Below are 18,513 nucleotides of genomic sequence, written 5' to 3'. Positions count from 1 at the left end.
AAAATTTAATACTTAGAGAAAGTGAAGCGCTGCAGCAGAGAGGAGATGAAGAGGAAGCCTCCTCGTCAACTGCTCCCCAAGACACACTCTCTTTCCTGAAAATCAAAGAAACCGACAGATAATCATAATGCATTTCTTTATATGAGGACTAAACTGAACTGGGATCATTTGGAAACAGTTTTCCTATAGAAAAAGGTAAAAAGGCATCTCTCCTCCTGAATTTGCCCTCAGCATCCAGGAAGTGACCCGGGTTAAAAGAGTGAGGCGTCTCCCACTCAGACTCATCAAACAGCACTGATGTCAAACTGCCAATAACAAGAGTGCCCTGAAAAAAACACAACAGGTTTAATAAAACTACAGACATGTAGAAGAAAGTCTAGAAATAAAGTGCTTCAAACACCAGACCCACCTGTGGAATAAAATATTTTCCTGAGTGGTTTCACTGTGATTCCAAACACATTTAATGGGCCTATATTTCCTATACTCTGTATCTCATGAATGACAGCATTGGTGTAGGGCATGTTGTCTCTGTCTGATACAGATGGCTGCCATGAGCTTCCATCAAATTGTTTAAAGATGATAACTAAATTGTTTATAAAGTCTTTGATTTATGTTTAAACATCCATATATCTGTCTGTCTATTATTACCACCACTGACTTTGTATGTTGCTTTTATTTTATTACAAACCTTAATATAACTTATTCTCATGACAGGGTATAGTCATTTGCTAATTTATCACAGTTAAAAAATGTGGCAGCAATAACTTGATACCAAACAACAAGACAATTGCATTAACATTGAAACGTCTGATTTTATTCATAGGTCCTACAGCTGGTAAAAACACATTTGAATGCCTAATGGAGCTGGTAACCAGTTAAGACATTACGGCAGGAACAATATAAATCTAAATTACATTCATAATATATTCTATAGATTAAGTGGTCAAAAATGACAAATCACTCAAGAAAGCATTCAGTTTTGAACACAGCCTTTCAAGACATTTTAGGGTCCCAAGTACCCACCTCTCCTCCAATAAAAGTCTTTGAAATAATAAAATATAATAAAATTTTATAATAATAAAAGTCTGTAGCTAAGGGATTTTACCGAGTGGTTATTAACGTTACCATCTTTTGTGGATGAAATATATCATAGGCAAAACTTGGGAAATGGGATTTATTTTAAATGAGAGACAATGTCGTTTATGTGTTATTCACCATAATAGAAGATCCACAAGTAACTAAAAACAAACGTGCTTGTTCATAGCTGTTGCTGGAGTCCGAGGCAAGAGGAAGTGTGGTACCTGATAAGACACTCCGCATCAAAGCTGATTATAATTGCCTTTCATTTTATCTATCAAGACCTGTTTATTTACAGTGGGTTATGACAACTTTTCAATGTGTTTTTTTCTTCTCAGGTGATGGAGCACCACCTTTCTTGCCGTGGCAGGTTGAAGTGATCACTTGGGTCCTATGATGTCATCAAATACCACATATTTTAGTTATATTTCTCTAAAATCTGCAGACCTACACATCTTAACATTAGTCTACAGTGCAGTTTTATTGTACGCATTGCTAAACATTCTCTCATTCTCACTTTTTCAGGTCTGGACTGCTTCACAGTTCCTTCTCCTGATGCCAGAGCTCAGTTCACAGTTCAGATCTTGAGTTTACACAACAATTTATCCCCTTAATCTCTTTGTTTTCAATACAGGCTTATTTGTAAGTAGTTTTGTATTTTATAAATCATCAAATAATCTTGAATGTAAAAATGTATCTTTTAAAATTGCTGAAAGGTTTGCATGAGTGTTTCTTAATTTAGCGTGGAACTGCACACAGTTTAAATGGCTTAGGACAGTGTGTGCCCCCCATTTTATAATCCAGGCTGGGCTCCACACCCGCTGGTGGAGAGAAAGTGAAGCGCTGCAGCAGAGAGGAAAAGAAGAGGAAGAGCTCCATCCTCGCCAACTGCTCCCCAAGACACACTCTCTTTCCTGAAAATCAAACAAACCGACAGACATAATCATAATGCATTTCTTTATAGGAGGACTAAACTGAACTGGGATCATTTGGAAATACTTTTCTTGTACCTAGAGAAAAAGGTAAAAAGGCATCTCTCCTCCTGAATTTGCCCTCAGCATCCAGGAAGTGACCCGGGTTAAAAGAGTGAGGCGTCTCCCACTCAGACTCATCAAACAGCACTGATGTCAAATTACTGGTCACCATTGTGCCCTGAAAAAACACAAGATGCTTAAAATCACAGTTCACCACAGGAATAATATTTACCTGTTAAATTACTCTTAGTAAGTTTTGCACATTGAGTAAATGAGCAGTATATAGTTCATGGACAAATATCCTTATGACAAGAGTATAATCACACATACCAAAACTGTGTTTAAATATCCCTAACCCCACCTTTGGAATAGAGTAATTTCCTATCTGGGTGTCTTCTGAAGTACTCCTGGCCAGATTTATTGGGGCTATATTTCCCATCCTTTGTATCTCATGAATGACAGCATTGGTGTAGGGCATGTTGTCTCTGTCTGATACAGATGGCTGCCTTGAGCCTCCAACAACGGCATCAATCTCCTCCTGAACTTTAGCTGAGGATGAAGTAGAGAAAGCCATGAAAAAATGTAAACATATTATTTGTATTTGCATATGAATGCTGTATCTGGTATTAAGCTCTCACCTTGTATCTCAGGATATTTTATCATGTAGAGAAGACCCCAGTACAGAGTGGTGGAGGTGGTCTCAGTTCCTGCTACAAACAGATCCAGAGAACAGATGCACAAGTTCTCCACATCAAACCCTGCAGCTGTGTCGTCTTTGAGCTGAACAACATAAACAAGGAGCATTTCAAATGAACATCCATGCATTATTATTACAAGAACATTCCTGTACTATAAGAAAGGGTTTCACCTTTTCCATCTCAGTTAGAAAGCAGTCAATGTAGTCTCGAGGATTTGATGGATCATAATCCACTCTGTGTTCATTCACCTTCTCTCGAACAAAGTCAGTCACCTTCCGCCACAGAGTAATAATTGTCTTATGTGGTCCAGGCAGTCGCTCCATGAGCCATGGGAACATGTTGTAAAGCTAAAAAAAAGTTACATCTGCTCTCATAAATCTTGTTTTTTTAATTTATCACAATTCTGCTTTTTGTTTGTATAAATTTGAGATCAAATCGGTGTCAAACGTGTATTATTTTTGACTACATACTGTGTATATCTGAACTAAGCATGATGTACACTGAGCAGTGAAAATGGGCAAATAACCCACCAAGTAATTTTGTTTTTAAGAGATGTCTAGGCTAAAATCATCACTAATCATCAAATAGACAGACTTTATATGTGTAGTTAATTATTTAGTTAATTATTTATTTATATGTATTTTGGGCTATTCTTAGATGTCTATTATATTTTTACCCCAAATCAGAAAATTGTGACAGTTTGAAAAATGCAAATAAAAAATAGGATTTTTTCCAAATTTATTTTGACCTGCATTTCATTGCAGATAACATGAACACAAATTAATTCATGTTATGTCCAGTCAACTTCATTTCATTTGTAAATATACTTCCTTCCTTGCCATTCAGACCTGCAACAAATTCCAAAAAAATTGGGACAGGAGCAGTTTAGGGCTAATAATTGGGTAAATTGGTTAAATAATGAAACAGGTGATGACAACAGGTGATTCTAATTATGATTTGGTGCAGAAGCAGCATCCAACAAAGGTCTAGTCTTTTAGAAGCAAAGATGGGCAGAGAATTTTCAGTTTGCCAACAAATACATGAGAAAATTATTGAAATGTTTGAAAACAATGTTCCTCAGAGAAAGATAGGAAGACATTTGGATATTTCACCTTTAACAGTGCATTACATCATTGAATTGCTCAAGAAATCTGGGGAAATTTCAGTGCATCCTTTATGGGCGCAAGCCTAAACTGCACAATTGTGGTCTCTGATCCCTCAGGCGGCACTGCATCATGAATCGGCATTCATTTATAAGCAATATCACCACATGGGCTCAGGACAACTTTGGCAAACCTTTGTCGAGTACCACAATAGTTACATCCACAAATACCAGTTAAAACTGTACTGTGCCAAGAGGAAGCCGTGTGTTAACAGTGTCCAGAACTGCCAATGACTTCGCTGGGCTCATAGGCATCTGGGATAGACCATCACACAGTGGAAACACAAAATGCAAAAACTATGCAAAACCAACGACATTCTGTACACATTACAAAGTCCGGGCTGCGGAGTAAGAGGATGCAGGTACTCGACTGGCCAGCCTGCAGCCCTGATCTGTCTCCAATAGAGAATGTGTGGTGCATTTTGAAGCACAAAATGTGACAATGAAGACCCTGTACAGTTGCCTAACTTAAGACTTGTTTGCAGGAAGAAGTGGACAAAATTACACTTAAAACACTTCATCACTTGGTGTCTTCAGTTCCTAAACGTCTTTTAAGTGTTGTGAAAAGGAATGAAAACACTATAAAGTGGTAAATCTTTTCAATAATATCTGGGTGCAGCCTTTATAATGCAAGCTGAGATTGCATCACTCAGCGATGCAATGTCAGACACAATGCACTCAGTGGAGTGAGTGACGTTACTGTGATGGGTAGGGTTAGGGGTGGGGTTAGGTGAGCGCATTAAAAAGCATTGGGTGCAGCTCAGATTGCACTGCACCAGGTCTGCATCTAGACCCCTCTCAATGCTTTAATGTTCCAACTTATTTCAAATGTGTTGCAAGAACCAAAATTGGAATAAGTGTTTATTTAATAACAATCATGTGGAACACATTAAATAATGTTTGATGTATTGTCTGCAATGAAATACTAAGAACATTTAGAAATGACTTCTTTCTTTTTTCATTTGTGTTTTCCATATTCATATCCCATCTTTTCTGATCTGGGATTGTAGTTTGGAGCTATTCTTATATTAGATTTTCACTGACAGGTTAAATTTAGTCTTGTTTTAACAAAGATGTTATTTAAGTACAAAAAAAGCTTGCTGGGCAATTGTTTTTTTACAATGTCACAATATTTACTTGATTGCAGATGCTTCCTTCCAGATACACAGCTTCACTGATGTTCTTCAGCAGAGTCTGGAAGTGATGGTCACTGTAGTCAAATCGATTACCAAACACCAGCACGCAGATCACATTTGAGACAGCATTGTTCAGAAGTAAGCGAGGGTCAAAGGGTCGACCTTGAACAGAAAGTCATAAATCACACTGTGCTTTAAATGTCAAATATATTTCTCAATGAAACAATCTTCAGTGAAATACCTTGTTCATTTGAGATGGCCTCATTCAGAAAGCCACATTCAACATTGATAGATGGCTCCAGGCTTTTCTTCCCCAATCCGAAATTTCGAAGAGTCGAGAGTGCAAATCTCCTCTGATGCTTCCATTTATATCCGCTGGAAAGAATTAAACCTGTTCACAAAATGAACCTTACAGTTAATTGATTAGTTACTATTTTTGTTGAAATGTGAAATGACTTTAACATTCTGGCATTAGACTGACCTTTGTCTCCAACGATTTCATAAAATAGTGGTAACACTGGTCGATCAGCGAGGTTGTCTCCTTGTTTTATATACACCTCTTTGACCAAGTTATACCCGTTCAACACCACAATTCTTGGTCCAAAAAGTCTAAAGCTGAAAATATTGCCATATCTTTCTGCAAACTAAAAAATACGATTTTACAATCAAAATAGGTAATCTGCAAAGAACAGGAATATTTAATATTTAGTAATGACATCTTCTAACTAAAAAAACAATTTTACACTGGACTCAAGTTTGTTTTTTGCCATCAACTATATTAAGATTTGCTTGAACATAGAGATGAACTTTACCTTTGTGAACTGAAGATGAATCTTACTATTATCGATATGATGAAGATCTCCTATTATCGGCAAAGACCAGGGTCCAGGAGGAAAGTTCTTTGGTGCTTTATTTTTTATATAATCACCCAGCAATAAAAACACACACAGAAATATCAAAATACTTTTGATATCGATCCACTCGTAAAGGTACCACAAGTCCATGACGGATGTTTCCTGTTTTGTTGAGCAGTACAGTAATTCATGTGAGCTGGGCTCCAGATAGGTTGTGTGTGTATAGGTCCCTCTTATCTATGGTAAAGCTTCAAAGTCCTCTTTTTTGCACATTAACTGCAGAAAATTACAGCAAAAGCGAGCCACACCAAAGAAAAAGAAAGCCACAACCTTACTATGATTCAGAATTGAACACAGTTTAAAATTAAGACATGCAAAATATATCGAAGACTTCAGATACAAAAACCTCTGAGTGCCTCTGTAATTTTTCTTAACCTCCTTGTTTTTGTTGAAGTACACTTTAAAGACAATTAAAAGAATCTTAAAGTGAAAACAGGAGCCTGAGAAAAATACTGAAAAATACTGAGTTTGGAAGAAAATGTCAGATGGCCCTTTTTTGCATCTGAAGTCTTCATTTCTTATTCAACTATTCAACAAACCATAGAGCTTCAAACACAGCCAAGGTCTGAAGATCTTGATTTACTGGTAGAGTTTCAGATAACTTCTTTAGGCGTAATATTAGTCTAGATCCCCCTGTAGTAGTCCAATTCTAACTAAAATCAGGAATTTATTTTGTTGTCTAAATAATTCTTTCTACTGTGTTAATGGTTTCCTAAAAACTGTTTTCCTACTATGGGAGTTAATGGGTGCCAGCAACCATCATTCTTAAAACTATTTTTGTTTGTGTGTGTGTATTTAACAGAAGTAAGAAATCTATTTAAAAAATCACACAAGGCAGAGTAAATGATTTCATTAATATTCATTTTTGGGTCAAATAATCATTTAAATAACAACGCACTCTGTAACTTTGCTGTTCAAAATGTGATTAATTTATGGTACTGGATAAAATGCAAAAATGTCAGAAAAATACTGCATAATAAAATAATTTTCTGCTCATTGTACTTTTTTTCACTAATATAATTTCAATTGATGCATCATCTTAGTGAACAGCTCGATAGTTTCCACATATTCAACAAGAGCTACCCACATAAATCTACTCACAGTTGGCTTCTAATCAGAGCTATTGACATCCACACTATTTGTCCTACTATGTAGGAAAAAAGATGTTGTTTGGATGGAGAACATACATTTAATTTGTTTCCATTTATGTACACAATAATTTAGGTTTTTCTAATAAATAAATCAGAAAACTAGGCCACAGTGGCACAGTAGGTAGTGCTGTCGCCTCAAAGCAAGAAGGTTGCTGGTTCGAACCTCGGCTGGGTCAGTTGGCATTTCTGTGTGGAGTTTGCATGTTCTCCCTGCATTCGCGTGGGTTTCCTCCGGGTGCTCTGGTTTCTCCCACAGTCCAAAGACATGTGGTACAGGTGAATTGGGTAGGCTAAATTGTCCGTAGTATATAAGTGTGTGTGGATGTTTCCCAGGGATCTGGCGACCCTGGATTAATAAAGGGACTAAGCCGAAAAGAAAATGAATGAATGAATAAATCAGAAAGCTAAACAAAACCCAAGCAATCGATAAAAAATGACTATTGCGTCTCACATAATAACCAAACTTTTGCACAAGATAACCTGGGTAAAAATAATGGTGTCAGTGGAATTGTTGAATGAATAAATAATTTAAAGAATGAATGAACAAGTTCACAAATAAAATACATTTTAATAAATGAATATATTTACATATAAAAAAATATATTTTTAATCTCAAATCTCCTCCTGCTTGTTTACTTATTAATACAAAAAATATCCAAATACAAGCCTTTTTTCAGATATAATATTAATGTATGATTATTTTCATTCAACTGTACATTAAAATTATTCTTATTATTAGTACTGCTTTTTTTCTTCTCTTTCTGGTTTCTTTTTTATTATAGCTTCGAGAAATGTTTGCAACACACTCTGTCTATTCATAGATCTATCTTTGCTCTTGAAATATTTATGTTTTTGTGGTTTTTGTTACTTTTATTATGGTTGTTTGTTGTTTTTCTGTAACACGCTATGTATACTATCATTTATCAATCTGTTAAAAACAGAAAATTAACAATGCATCAACAAATATTTCAGTTATGACTGTCTTATCGTGGCACTGCGCACAGTTTATATGGCTGGGGACTGTGAGTACCACCCAGTTTATAATCCAAGCTGGGCTCCACACCTGCTGGTGGAGAGAAAGTGAAGCGCTGCAGCAGAGAGGAGAAGAAGAGGAAGAGCTCCATCCTCGCCAACTGCTCCCCAAGACACACTCTCTTTCCTGAAAATCAAACAAACCGACAGATTTAATCATAATGCATTTCTTTATAGGAGGACTGAACTGAACTGGGATCATTTGGAAACAGTTTTCTTGTACCTAGAGAAAAAGGTAAAAAGGCATCTCTCCTCCTGAATTTGCCCTCAGCGTCCAGGAAGTGACCCGGGTTAAAAGAGTGAGGCGTCTCCCACTCAGACTCATCAAACAGCACTGATGTCAAACTGCCAATCACAAGAGTGCCCTGAAGAACAACAAAAGGTTTAATAAAAACTACAAATGTGTAGAAGAAAATCTAGAAATAAACAGTGCTTTAAACACCAGACCCACCTTTGGAATAGAGTATTCTCCTATCTGAGTATCTTCTACAGTAATTCGAAACACATTTAATGGGACTATGTTTCCCATCCTCTGTATCTCATGAATGACAGCATTGGTGTAGGGCATGTTGTCTCTGTCTGATACAGATGGCTGCCGTGAGCCTCCAACAACAGCATCAATCTCCTGCTGAACTTTAGCTGAGGATACAAAATGACAATGAGAACATTTCAAGTATTAACATATTATTTTTATGTGCATATGAATGCTGTATCTGATAGTAAGCTCTCACCTTGTATTTCAGGATATTTTATTATGTAGAGAAGACCCCAGTACAGAGTGGTGGAGGTGGTCTCAGTTCCTGCTACAAACAAATCCAGAGTACAGATGCACAAGTTCTCCACATCAAACCCTGCAGCTGTGTCGTCTTTAAGCTGAACAACATAAACAAGAAGCATTTCAAATGAACATCCATACATGATTATTACAAAATCATTCCAGCACAATTAGTAAGTGTCTCACTTTTTCCATCTCAGCTAGAAAGCAGTCAATGTAGTCTCGAGGATTTGAAGGATCATAATCCACTCTGTGTTCATTCACCTTCTCTCTAACAAAGTCAATCACTTTGTTCAACAGAACAAATATTTTTTGGTGGGGTCCAGGCAGTCGTCGCATGAGCCATGGGAAAAAGTTGTAAAGCTAAAGAACAACAGGTAAACTTAGCATATCATGTATAAAACATCAGTTTGTGTGAGTCACTGTATTGTATATTGAAAATACATTTACCTGAGCCCAGACTGTTCCTTCCAGATATAAGACCTCATTGATGTGTTTTAACAGAGTCTGGAAATGATGGTCACTGTAGTCAAATCGATTACTAAACACAAGCGCACAGATCACATTTGAGACAGCGTTGTTCAGAAGTAAGCGAGGGTCAAAGGGTCGACCTACAACAGAAGTTGAAGTTACACCATGCCTCCAATTTTGTATGTTACTTTCTTTTTTCAAATACCTTGTTCATTTGAAAAGGCGTCATTCAGACAACTGCATTCCAGGAGAATGGACGGCTCCAGACTTTTCTTCCCCAATCCAAAGGTTCGAAGAGTTGAGAGTGCAAATCGTCTCTGGTGCTTCCATTTATACCCATTGGACCCAATTAACCCTGTTAATGTAATATTAATTTAGATTATTATTATTTTTTTATTCCTCTCTTAAGTATAAGTCTACTATCTATTAAGTGAAGTTTATTTATAAACTAATTTTAAAACGATAACGTGATTATGATTGAACACGGCTGGTTCTGCATTAACTAATGCATGATTCACCAATCAGACGATTCCTAAGCCACTGTAAAGAGCCAGGGTTTCTCACTACAGTCAACTTCGATTTGAAGACTCCCCCCTTCCACCCCTACTCCTCCACCTTTCCCTTCATAGGGCGGCATGGTGGCCCAGTGATTAACACGGTTGCCTCACAGCAAGAACGTGACCGGTTCTAGTACTTTAACAGACTGGCTGTTGTTTCTGTGCGAAGTTAGCATGTTCTTCCCGTGCTTGCGTGGGTTTCCCCCAGGGTTCTATGGTTTCCTCCCACATTCCAGAAAACATGCACCATAAGTGAATTGATCAATCTATATTTAGCATTACAGTTAAACTCTCATCCAGCAGCATATCCCTTCATACCAATCATTTTCTGTCATCAGCTCTTATTAAAAAAGGGGGAGTTCTCGAGACCTACCTGAGCTCAGAGCTCACCTCTCGCCCTGCAAACAGGAGGGAGCCCAGGGATCTCTCCCAGGACAGCATGCCAAACTTGTTTTATAATTAATCGTCAGCTAATTGTGAACTCTTCAAAAGGAAGAGTTGAGCTTAAAACAGTCAGTCATTGCCTTAAATGTGAACTACAAACATTAATGTAACCAGGAAATTTATCATGAAGATTAACCGCAAACACTCAATATTGTGCATCTATTTTACCTTTAAAATAATCTATTTAATCATATTTTCTACTCTTTAATCTTTTTTTATGTAGTATTAATCTTCATCTAGGATTAATCTTAGCTTGGTTGTTAGCCTGAAACAGATGAGACTCTCTGTAGAAACTTGATTTAGCTTAATTTTAGAGCTACATTTAAATTCAGCCAGCATAACTTGAAAATTTGAACACTGAAGGTGAGTAAATGACATTTTTCATTCAGACTGACCTTTGTCTTCAGTGATGTCATAAAACATTGGTAAAATGGGCCGATCAGCCAGATTGTCACCCTGTTGCAAATACACCTCCTTTACCAGTTTATATCCATCCAACACTACAATTCTTGGTCCAAAAAGTCTTATGCTGAAAATCTTGCCATATTTTTCAGCAAACTGCAAAATAAAGATTGAAAATTAAGAAATGGTGCATTAAATAACAGGCTAAAAAAGTCATATTTATTAGTTCACACACTTTCACATATTTTCAACTTTATGAAGTCCCAACTGTTCACAATGTTTTCATACAGTCAATAACTTATATAGTCAATAACTCAATAGCAATATTATTTAAACATAATGCAATATAAAATATATATTAAACCCCAGTGTTGTTTTTGGATTTCCGCCTGGATTTTGCCTTCCCAAATTTAAAAGCTTTCCAAATCCACATGCAGAGGTGTAAATGCAAAAATTTGGTATCATTTAAAGAAAACCCTTTGAACTTTCATAAAACACTATTGAAAGTGTTTAAAATATCTGTATATGTCGTCTGTGTTATAATAAACACCTAAAAAAAGAGGCGCTTTTTGTATTTTTTATAAACTCAAATTTGAAAGTGTACCTTTTAGGTTCTGTGTGGTCTAGGTTGCTGTAATTAATTTTGGTGGTTCCTGCACATGTCTGTAATCATAGGGGGGGAAAAATAGTCTCCACCATTATCTATGCAAAAGTTATTGTATTCTAACTGATGAGAGGTGCTATACAGGCCACAGGGATCGATCATTGTCTTCATATTTCACTATTCTTACATTTGATCAAACTTAATTCACTGTGTTTGGACCACATCAGACATATAAAGGACTACTTATGCACATCACCTCAAAAACAGAGGAGAAATGGCCCTGAAGCACACAGCATAAGGTAAGAGATGACAGCTGTCTGTGCTATCTGGGGCTGCTTATTGATCATAAATGTATTGTTTTCACTTCTGCGCCATGGAAACACCACAATTCATTTGGCAAGTGTTTGATATGTGAATATAATTCAGTAAAAAGAAAGCTAGAACTGTATGAGCACCGGCAAGAGCTTATATTTGAGCTATAACTTGTACAGCTGTCATATGAACCATATGAAAAATATGAAAACAAACCAATGTTCAATACCCAGCTTGGGTTTCCAAAATACTGTGTATTTAAGTGTAAATAACTTTTGTACAGTCGAATAAAAACCAAAATGATCCATAGCCTATGTGCATAAAATATCTTCTACACTTAAACGAAAACACTTAGGGGTCTGGTGCAATGCTAGCCCTTTAAATCTTAAAGCGAAAGTCGCGGAGTTAAAGTGGATATAGGTATAATTTATAAAGTGCAATTAGAGAAAAACTATGGGTAATATTTACAGATAGATGTACTATAAACATTATACACAGATTGTATTAAATAACAGATTTTGTGTGTGCGAGCGCGATGTTGTTTATGCTAAATGTGCTTCTAGTAATAATTGGTCTGACCAGCTAAAACATGCCCAAAACACCTTTTAACTAACAGTAAACCATTTGTCTTTTAAATAATCGTAATTTTGACCTCTTCGCGCTCTTTAGCTGTAAATTATCCAGACTTCCAACCCTCAACAATTAAAAGTCAGCTACTGTAGTTTAACTACTAATACAATATATAACTTACGCGTTAAAGTAAAGATGTATAACAATTTACCTTTAAAAACTGAAGATGAATCTTTTTGTGCTCGATATGATGAATGTGTCCAATAAACGGCAAAGACCAGGGTCCAGGAGGAAAGTTTTTCGGCGATTTATTTCTGATATAATCACTCAAAAATAAAAACACAACTAAAAATACCAAAACAGTCTTGATGTCAAGCCACTTGTAGAACTGCAACACGTCCATGATGAACTGGATATTTAGTCAGGTTTACGATCTGTACAGCGCTTTAACTCGAAAGGACTCCTTTCCTTGGACTGTATTGCAATGCATGTTGTGGCACAGTTCCAGATTTAAGGTTATGTAATCAGTGCTTTAAGACACTCTACATGACCTTATATTTGACAAGCACAGTATACAGTGAGTCACTGAGTCACAAAGTTAAATGCATAACTGTAAGGCTTGAGGCTTACGCTGCTATATTGAAACAATAATCGGAAAGAAAGCAGTTGAAGGTTTAAGTCCATTATTTATCTGACTCCATTGTAATTAATCTGACTCCATTAAAGTTGTTTTCATCATTGATAAGGAGAAAGAATCTCTATGTCTTAAAGCAGGCAAAGTTGTTTATCAAGTTACATTTAAATATACAGACAGTAGAATAAAACAAACTAACATACTGTGTAATGAAATTAGCTGTAAAGTAAGCACTGCTGTGTAACAAAGACAGTGAAACTGCCTTTGTTAGCATATGAGGCTACGCACTGGTGTGGGGGAGAAGCAGATAAAAGCCATTCTCCCAGATCAACCCTTTCCTTATTATACTGAGCAAAGCATTGTCAAAAATAAGTGAATACCAACCCCCAAAACCAGCTGAACATGAGAGCAAAGTTGAGGAGATAAAGTGGGGGAGAAGAACATTAACATTCTTTCCTCAGGCCATGACTCAACAATAGTTATTATATTGTATATTAAAATACAATCAATCAATGACTCTGTTGATTTCATCACTACAAAGCTGAAGTCCTAAACTGTCAAATGACACCAAACATGACAAAGTTATATGAAGGAAGATTACGGGCAGATGAATTGTGTATGGTGAAAAGCACATGGTTACTGTAAGCAAATGGCAGAGATGTGTATCGGAGCTGTGAGGAATTCTGCCACATCAGGAGGACCCATCCCATGCTTGGAATGTCTCAGTTGTCCTTCATTAGCATAGAAGGAATAGTATATAATATTTTCTCAGCTTACAATAACCTAATACATCTGCTTCAATACTGTGAAGACCTCATGGGTGCAGCATGAGAGACATTTATCAAGCATTTAAGCTATTTTATGCATCATGACCACACAAAAAAATTGTTTACACAGCATAAGTTTTTTAGACGCTAGCTCAAACTTAATTATATATCACTATCCAAAGCAAGCGAATGGTAATGCATTTTCCAAAACAATCAAATCCGTAAATATACAGAATCAGTCACAAGTACTGTCTGTCTTATCGAGATACAGCACACAATTTGAATGGTTTAGGAGCACGAGTTGTTCCCAGTTTGTAATTGAAGCTGGGCTCCACACCTGCTGGTGAAGAGAAAGTGAAATGCTGCAGCAGAGAGGTGAAAAAGAGGAAGAGCTCCATCCTCGCCAACTGCTCCCCAAGACACACTCTCTTTCCTGAAAATAGAAACAGAATGAACTTGTATGTGACTTGCACTTCTGCAAAGTAAACACCTCTATGTAAATAGCTGCATTACAATATGCTTATGTGCTAATTTACCATGGAAGCTCATACTCCTAAAGTTGAGTGATTCAAATATTTGACATGCGGGAAGTGAATTTATTTAAGTGCTTTTGAGTTCATTTGCTGGATGAAAGCCTACTTTTACAAGATAATTCAAACATTTTTTCAAACATAAATTCTCAGGGTGGGCAGCACAGTGGCGCAGTGGGTAGCACAATCGCCTCACAACAAGAAAGTTGCTGGTTCGAGCTGGGTTAGTTGGCATTTCTGTGTGGAGTTTGCATGTTCTACCTGTGTTGGCATGACTTTTCTCCGGGTGCTCTGGCTTCCCCCACAATCCAAGGACATGCGCTATAGGTGAATTAGGTAAGCTAAAATGTTTGTGGTGTATGTTTGTGAATGAGTGTGTATGGATGTTTCCTAGTTGTAAAACATGCTGGATAAGTTGGCGGTTAATTCCGCTGTGGTGACCCCAGATTAATAAAGGGACTAAGCCAAAAAGAAAATGAATGAATGAATTCTCAGGGTTTTTACACAAGACAACAATGGACTAATGCAATGAAATGCAGTCAGCAGGCAAGGCCAGTAGGTGGCAATGTTTCTTTGCAAAACAATACTATGCAGCTGCACAAATATACAGTACAGTAGTAATGCACAACAATGGAAATTGTCAAAAATAAACTGATTGCTAAAAATCTGAGTTTTCTTGTACCTAGAGAAAAAGGTAAAAAGGCATCTCTCCTCCTGAATTTGCCCTCAGCATCCAGAAAGTGACCCGGGTTAAAAGAGTGAGGCGTCTCCCACTCAGACTCATCAAACAGCACTGATGTCAAATTGCCAATTACAATTGTGCCCTAAAAATACAAACAAATTTTAAATTTATCAAACAATACATGCTGTCTGTAGACGTACAATGCAATGTTACACCAACTATTGTTACTGTACCTTTGGAATTAAGTATTTCCCAACTTGGATATCTTTCACAGCAGCCCGCGGCAAATTTAATGCGGCAATATTTCCAAATCTCTGTATCTCATGAATGACAGCATTGGTGTAGGGCATGTTGTCTCTGTCTGATACAGATGGCTGCCGTGAGCTTCCAATAACACGATCAATCTCCTCCTGAACTTTAGCTAAAAAGACACAGTGGATATATTACAAGACAAAATTAAGAGCGTGACATTATCTCCGTATGTATGTATGTATGTATGTATGTATGTATGTATGTATGTATGTGTGTGTGTGTGTGATATATATATACACGCACATATACACACACACACACACACACACACACACATTATATATATATATATATATATATATATATATATATATATATATATATATATATATATATATATATATATATATATTAGGGATGTAACGGTATTGTAAATATCATACCGCAATATTATTTTTTTTCGATATTACCGAAGTCGCATGACTCGGTAAAACTATAGGTCTTCTGAGAAAATTTGCTCAGGCGAATGAAGCGAACGGGAGGTAACGAAAACTACAATTCCCATCAGCCCATGCTTGACCATCATCCCTTGCGGTCTGTTGTCGCTACAGATCCAGTAATGCGGAAATGGAGTGTGCTGCTAGAAGCGGGGATGAAAAAGAGCTGGAAAACTCTAAAGTGGGTGTTGTCGCCGCGCGCGTACTGAATAGCGGTGTTGTCGCGCGAGTTCTTATCAGCTGTGTTGTCGCGCGAGTTCTTATCAGCTGTGTTGTCGCGCGCGTACTGAATAGCGGTGTTGTCAGCACACTGTTCAGATTGATGCACACATAAGACCTCTATCTTACTCATGGTTTGTCCTCTCAAGTGGGGGAAAGACAATGCACAACGTTACCCACTGCTGTCAACCTGGGCCAAGTCATATCTCTCTTGTCCCAGAAACCTCAGTTCCAAATGAGAGGTTTTTTTTTTCTGTTGCAGGGGACATTGTAAATGCCCAGAGATACCAGCTTTTACCAGATTATATTTATATGATAATTTTCCTTTAAACCCATCTCTATCTAAGTGAGTGAGTGATTAAATGTTGAATGTGATGAGTTTTCAACAATACTAAATTGAAACTTTATTTTTTTACATGGTTTAATATTTTTTTGTTATTAAAACTGAAGTTCCTGTTTCAAAGCTTACAGATAGATGGCTAATTTGTATGTCATTGACACTTTTTTGGAGTATTTTCATAAGTTTTGTTTTTTCCTGTAAATGATTCAATAAATACCGTACCGTGACATTCATACCGAGGTATTACTGTACCGTGAAATTCTGATACCGTTACATCCCTAATATATATGCATGTATATATGTATGTGTGTATATATATGTATATACTCTTCTCATAGTCAGTTCCCACCTTGAATCTCGGGATACTTTATCATGTAGAGAAGACTCCAAGAAAGAGTGGTGGAGGTGGTCTCAGTTCCTGCTACAAACAGATCCAGAGTACAGATGCACAAGTTCTCCACATCAAACCCTGCAGCTGTGTCGTCTTTAAGCTGAACAAGATAAATGAGAGACATTCATGTTACAATTACCATTACATTCCTGGGCAGCAATTTAGACGGGGATTCACCTTTTCCATCTCAGCTAGAAAGCAGTCAACGTAGTCTCGAGGATTTGATGGATCATAATCCACTCTGTGTTCTTTCACCCTCTCTCGAGCAAAGTCAATCACTTTGTTCCACAAAGTAATATTTTTCTTGTGTGGTCCAGGCAGTAGCCGCATAATCCGTGGGTAGGAGTTATAAAGCTGAACAAAGAATACAAAAATATAAGGTGTCCAACAAAGATGCTGAAAGGGCAGAAATAGATTGTCATACTCTAAAATTGTTTACTTGAGCCCAAATTGTTCCATCCAGATACATAGCCTCATTGATGTCGTTCAGCAGAGTCTGGAAATGATGGTCACTGTAGTCAAATCGATTACCAAACACCAGCACACAGATCACATTTGAGATAGCGTTGTTCAGAAGTAAGTGAGGGTCAAAAGGTCGACCTGGAAAGTTATTATAACTGAAATTATCACATTACGCTTCCAATTTTAAATGCTTTTAAAAAGTAATTTAGAGTCTATTCTTTTTACGCCATAAACCTTAATACACACCATTTTCATTTGAGATAGCCTCATTCAGATAGTGACATTCAAGATTGATGGACGGCTCCAGACTTTTCTTCCCCAAACCAAAGTTCCGAAGAGTTGAGAGTGCAAATCTCCTCTGTTGCTTCCATTTATATCCACTGGGAGCAACTAAACCTAAGATATTAATGATTAATAATAATTATTAACTTTTTATCTTTGGAAAAATTGTTTTAAGTTAAATATTTTTATGCACCATCATCTGGTGCATAAAACAATTTACAATTTGTACTGAAACCAAAAAGGCTGTGTTTAAATGAGGCTATACGAGACTTACCATTGTCTCCGGCTATGTCGTGAATCATAGGTAACTCAGGTCGATCAGCCACGTTGTCGCCTTGTTGTATATACACCTCCTTCACTTGTTTGTACCCGTTCAGAATAACAGTTCTTTGTCCGAAAAGATGAACGCTTACAACGCTTCCGTATTTTTCTGAAAGCTTTAAAATATGCATTAGATGTACGTAGTTCAAAGACTGCTGAACTTTTGTAATCTTCAAAAAAGCTTATACGACAGTATACAAAACGACACAAATTTAAGTTCATGTTTGCATTTCACATTTTTTAAAGATATCCATCCTAGCTTATGCAACAAATTATATGCCTAAATTTAAGCATTGGTATTTCATAAATGCACATATTTCAAATGTATTAGCTGTACTTCTATATAAATGTTCCGCATGGGATAAAATAACGTACTCATGCGTCACAGGACATGCCAAACATCAACAAAGATAAAGACTGCTTTTACCTTTTCCACTTCAAGATGAATCTTATTGAAATCGATGTGATAAAGGTTTCCAATGATAGGTAAAGGCCATGGTCCAGGAGGAAAGTTTTTCGGTGTTTTATTTTGGATATAGTTACTCAGTAATAAAAACACACAGGCAAAAAACAATACAGCTTTGATGTCGATCCACTCGTAAATGTGCAACAGGTCCATGACGGTTATGTTTGGTCTGTTGGGAAGATTTAATGTCTGAATTAAAGTAATAACGCGAATTACAAGTCGAGGGTGTTTACACGACCTGCCAAAGTCCAACCATACACCGCCTTTTTTTTTGGCGCATTTCCCCTTGATGGGCTATTACGTAACACAGAACGTCTTGAACGAAAATCGTTTTCTAGTCGATTGTTTTCTTTAATATTTGAATTATTGAAATGAATAATTAGGAATTAAA

At 36.8% G+C, this 18,513-nt stretch overlaps 3 protein-coding genes across 7 annotated transcripts; all 3 read right to left on the bottom strand.

The window, feature by feature from the left end:
- Nucleotides 1–792: 792 nt before the first annotated feature.
- cyp2p8 (cytochrome P450, family 2, subfamily P, polypeptide 8) lies at nt 793–6,095 on the bottom strand. 2 transcript variants are annotated; one of them, XM_087296207.1, is made up of 9 exons: nt 5,860–6,095; nt 5,542–5,691; nt 5,308–5,422; nt 5,049–5,209; nt 2,920–3,096; nt 2,690–2,831; nt 2,413–2,600; nt 2,088–2,229; nt 793–1,991 (listed from the first exon to the last, which is right to left on the bottom strand). In XM_087296207.1, exons 5-9 carry the CDS (start codon nt 3,085–3,087, stop codon nt 1,816–1,818), a joined length of 816 nt encoding a protein of 271 aa, XP_087152333.1. In that variant the 5' UTR covers nt 3,088–3,096; nt 5,049–5,209; nt 5,308–5,422; nt 5,542–5,691; nt 5,860–6,095; the 3' UTR covers nt 793–1,815. The 2 variants fall into 2 exon arrangements, with proteins under 2 accessions (XP_087152333.1, NP_001076504.1); NM_001083035.2 differs by having other exon boundaries at nt 1,789–1,991; nt 5,289–5,438; nt 5,529–5,691; nt 5,860–6,075.
- Nucleotides 5,940–13,229, bottom strand: cyp2p7 (cytochrome P450, family 2, subfamily P, polypeptide 7). 3 transcript variants are annotated; one of them, XM_087296211.1, is made up of 10 exons: nt 12,491–13,229; nt 10,787–10,949; nt 9,596–9,745; nt 9,370–9,530; nt 9,106–9,282; nt 8,876–9,017; nt 8,596–8,783; nt 8,368–8,509; nt 6,564–8,271; nt 5,940–6,291 (listed from the first exon to the last, which is right to left on the bottom strand). In XM_087296211.1, the coding sequence occupies exons 1-9, from the start codon at nt 12,680–12,682 to the stop codon at nt 8,096–8,098; spliced, it is 1,491 nt and encodes a 496-aa protein (XP_087152337.1). In that variant the 5' UTR covers nt 12,683–13,229; the 3' UTR covers nt 5,940–6,291; nt 6,564–8,095.
- On the bottom strand, nt 12,565–18,383 carry cyp2p6 (cytochrome P450, family 2, subfamily P, polypeptide 6). 2 transcript variants are annotated; one of them, XM_087296458.1, is made up of 9 exons: nt 18,084–18,383; nt 17,622–17,772; nt 17,319–17,435; nt 17,031–17,191; nt 16,769–16,945; nt 16,550–16,691; nt 15,126–15,313; nt 14,893–15,034; nt 12,565–14,113 (listed from the first exon to the last, which is right to left on the bottom strand). In XM_087296458.1, exons 4-9 carry the CDS (start codon nt 17,058–17,060, stop codon nt 13,938–13,940), a joined length of 855 nt encoding a protein of 284 aa, XP_087152584.1. In that variant the 5' UTR covers nt 17,061–17,191; nt 17,319–17,435; nt 17,622–17,772; nt 18,084–18,383; the 3' UTR covers nt 12,565–13,937.
- Between the last annotated feature and the right edge of the window lie 130 nt (nt 18,384–18,513).

Source organism: Danio rerio, chromosome 20 (genome assembly GCF_052040795.2).
Source record: "Danio rerio strain M-AB ecotype USA chromosome 20, GRCz13ab, whole genome shotgun sequence".
NCBI classification, from domain to species: Eukaryota; Metazoa; Chordata; class Actinopteri; order Cypriniformes; family Danionidae; genus Danio; species Danio rerio.
The sequence above is the reverse complement of the archived record's forward strand: the minus strand, read 5'-3'. Positions and strand labels throughout refer to the sequence as shown.